The 3097-nt window shown below is 41.7% G+C and overlaps 1 protein-coding gene across 1 annotated transcript in view; it reads left to right on the top strand.

The window, feature by feature from the left end:
- The window catches only part of erbb4b (erb-b2 receptor tyrosine kinase 4b), a 423779-nt gene that overhangs the window by 342374 nt on the left and 78308 nt on the right, over positions 1–3097 (top strand). Inside the window, exon 4 of the mRNA XM_084179659.1 lies at positions 1141–1276. Coding sequence (XP_084035785.1) covers positions 1141–1276 — 136 coding nt within the window. The remainder of the gene's footprint in view (positions 1–1140; positions 1277–3097) is intronic.

The raw sequence follows: 3097 nt of genomic DNA on the forward strand, positions 1-3097 counted from the left end.
ATAGTCTGGATTAGGTCTGACAATGAATCTCTCTGAGAATAGTCTGGATTAGGTCTGACAAGGACTCTCTCTGAGAATAGTCTGGATTAGGTCTGACAAGGACTCTCTCTGAGAATTCCGTGATGAGAATAATCAGGGCTGCCCTCTGTGCACCAATCAGAGAACACAATAGTGCACTGAGGGATGGAGTTTAGTGAGGGTGAAGAGAGGGGGTTGGTCGGATCCCCCCCCAGCTCCAGTAAACTCTCTGATCCGAGGTTGACAGTATGATCCATATTAGAAGACTGGGGCTGCATCCCAAATGGCATCCTATTCCCTGTATAGTGCCCAGGGCCCTGGTCAAAAGTAGTGCACTATATAGGGAATAGGGTGCCATTTGGGACGCAGGCAGGATATCTCATCTCATCCTCTCCTCCCTCCCATGATGAAATATGAAATTACAAACTTGTTAGTGTTGTCTTTCTCACACTGGCTGGCGGTTTAAATCCAGGCTGGATGGATTTGGTATCATGGGGGGGTAACGTAATTATTTCCTCTGTGTGTGTGTGTGTGTGTGCATACGTCCATGCGTGCATATATGTGTGTTCGTGCATGTTTGTGTGTGTCTGCTGGTATGAGTCTCCAATCTAAGGAGGAGGAGAGAGGAAAAACAACAATGAAACTAGATGACGGTTAATAATAACACCAATAAGACAAGGCTTTGTCTGTCTGGCCGAAAACCACATCTATTATGTCTGTCTGGCTGAGGATAGAGCGGTGCTGTACTCCGGATCAGGGCTGAGGTCTCCTTTAGCTATTCCTCTAGGCAAGATTCTGTATTTTCTCTGTGTCTAAACAGCTTTGTGATTTCACATTTTATTTATATTTACAGATGACATATCAGTTTGTTATTACGGCACATGAAAGTTCACATGTTCAAAAAGGCATTTCAGCAACAACAAAAAATTGGTTTAGATGAAAAAAAACGTTTTTTACATTCAAATTCCTCTCCTGTGAAGTAATGACGTCTGTCATACGCCCAGCTTTCTGAAACGGGTCACATATCTGTGTACACCTATATGTATGTGTGTGTGTGTGTGTGTGTGTGTGTGTCAGTACTTTGTCCTGATGTCTTTCTTTGTGTTTTCTCCTATCCCACAGAGATCCTACAGGGCGGTGTCTATGTCGACCAGAATAAGTTCCTGTGCCACGCAGACACCATCCACTGGCAAGACATCGTCAAAAACGCCCGCGTCAGCCCTCTGGTGGTGCCCACCAATAGCAGTGTTACATGTGAGTAGCTCACCAATGGAAAATGTCAAATCATTTTCTTAACACTTTTATACTGAAATAAGTTATTTACATTTTAGTAATTTAGCAGACGCTCTTATCCAGAGCAACTTACAGTTAGTGAGTGCATACATTTAAAATAAAATTTGAATCATACTGGCCCCCCGTGGGAATCAAACCCACAACCCTGGCGTTGCAAGCGCCATGCTCTACCAACTGAGCTACACGGGGCCCATGTAGTTATGTCGCCTATGTAGCCTGGATGTATTTTACAAGAATAGGAAGAGACAGACTATGACTACCGATATCATTGTTACATGTGAGTAACTCACCAACAAAAGAGGAAATGTCTATCCATCCACCCACATTCTCATGCACAAATAAATGATTTCACCAATTTACCTTTATAGCTTTCACGACAATGGAGAGAGACAAACTATGTCATAAACACATGGTGACAGATGCATATAGGACAAGGCTGCCATAAACAGAATTAAGATCATAATATCTCAACATGTCACGTCTAAGAGCCTACAAAATATACCTTGCTCAACTGTGACCCTAATGAAATGACATCACAGATGTACCATATTAACCAAGAAGTGGCTACACAAGAAGTGTCAACAGCCAGAAAAGCAATCAGTAAGTCTACGTCCCAAATGGCACCCTTTTCCCTATACAGTGTAGTGCACAACGTTTGACCAGAGCTCAAAGGGAAGTAGTACACTATAAAGGGGATAGGATGTCATTTGGGATACACAAAGTAACCTTAATCCGTAAAACAACAGTTCCAAGAAATGCATAATCTGGCACTAATGCCTTTCTCTAATCAAAGAGAAGACAAGTGAACACAATTATAGTATTTTTTTTTTTATGGCACAAACATGCCATCGGGCCTAATCTGACTAAGGGGTTCGGGGGGGGGGGGGGGGGGGGGGGGGGGGGTTTAAGACACCATATGTTATTGCTCTTCTGACCCGATTTTCTCTCATTGTCTCATGAGTCTGTTTGTAACCCTTGCTCTATAGTTCCCTCATGTTTTATGTAGTGATTTTGTCATTGTTTTATGTTGGTGATATATCTGTTGCTTTTGGTTTATTCTTTATGTATTACATTTGTTTTGTGTTATTAATGACTAGCTGTCCTAGTACAACCTCTGGATCTGCCAAACTTCAATCGGTTTATATTGCATTCCCTTCATTGGTCTCACTCAATACTTTTGATAATCTGATTTACACACACACACACACGCACGCATGCACGCAAACACAAACACACACACACACACACATACACATACAAACACACTACATATCCTACTAAAGATCAAGGGGTCTGGAAACTTGTAATCCGTCCTTAGACTATAATCTCCTCTATTCCTGGGGCAACTCCAGGTTTTTGTTTTGTTTCTGTTTTTATTGGCTCTTCAAAACAAGAAAGGAATTTGAAATCGAGTCCATATCAATCCACGTTTAAGCCTCTCTAGCTCTTATAGCCAAACCCATAACACAGAAAGTTGTACATTCGTTTCGTTTCGACATGTTAACCTTCAGCTCTCTCTGTTTTAAAGAAGTAGTGAAACATATGATGTGGAGAGAAAGAGTGTGATAGTTGTACTGAAGGTCAATGGGAATTAGAATGTAGATAGTAAGACCTTGGACACTAAAGCCTGGTTATGACACCAGATACAACTCTGTGTGGGCTCAGGTATACAGTGGCTTGCGAAAGTATTCACCCCCTTGGCATTTTTCCTATTTTGTTGTCTTACAACCTGGAATTAAAATTGATTTTTGGGGGGTTTGTATCATTTGATTTACACAACATGCCT

Source organism: Coregonus lavaretus (assembly GCF_964263955.1).
Source record: "Coregonus lavaretus genome assembly, chromosome: 16".
Taxonomy (NCBI): domain Eukaryota; kingdom Metazoa; phylum Chordata; class Actinopteri; order Salmoniformes; family Salmonidae; genus Coregonus; species Coregonus lavaretus.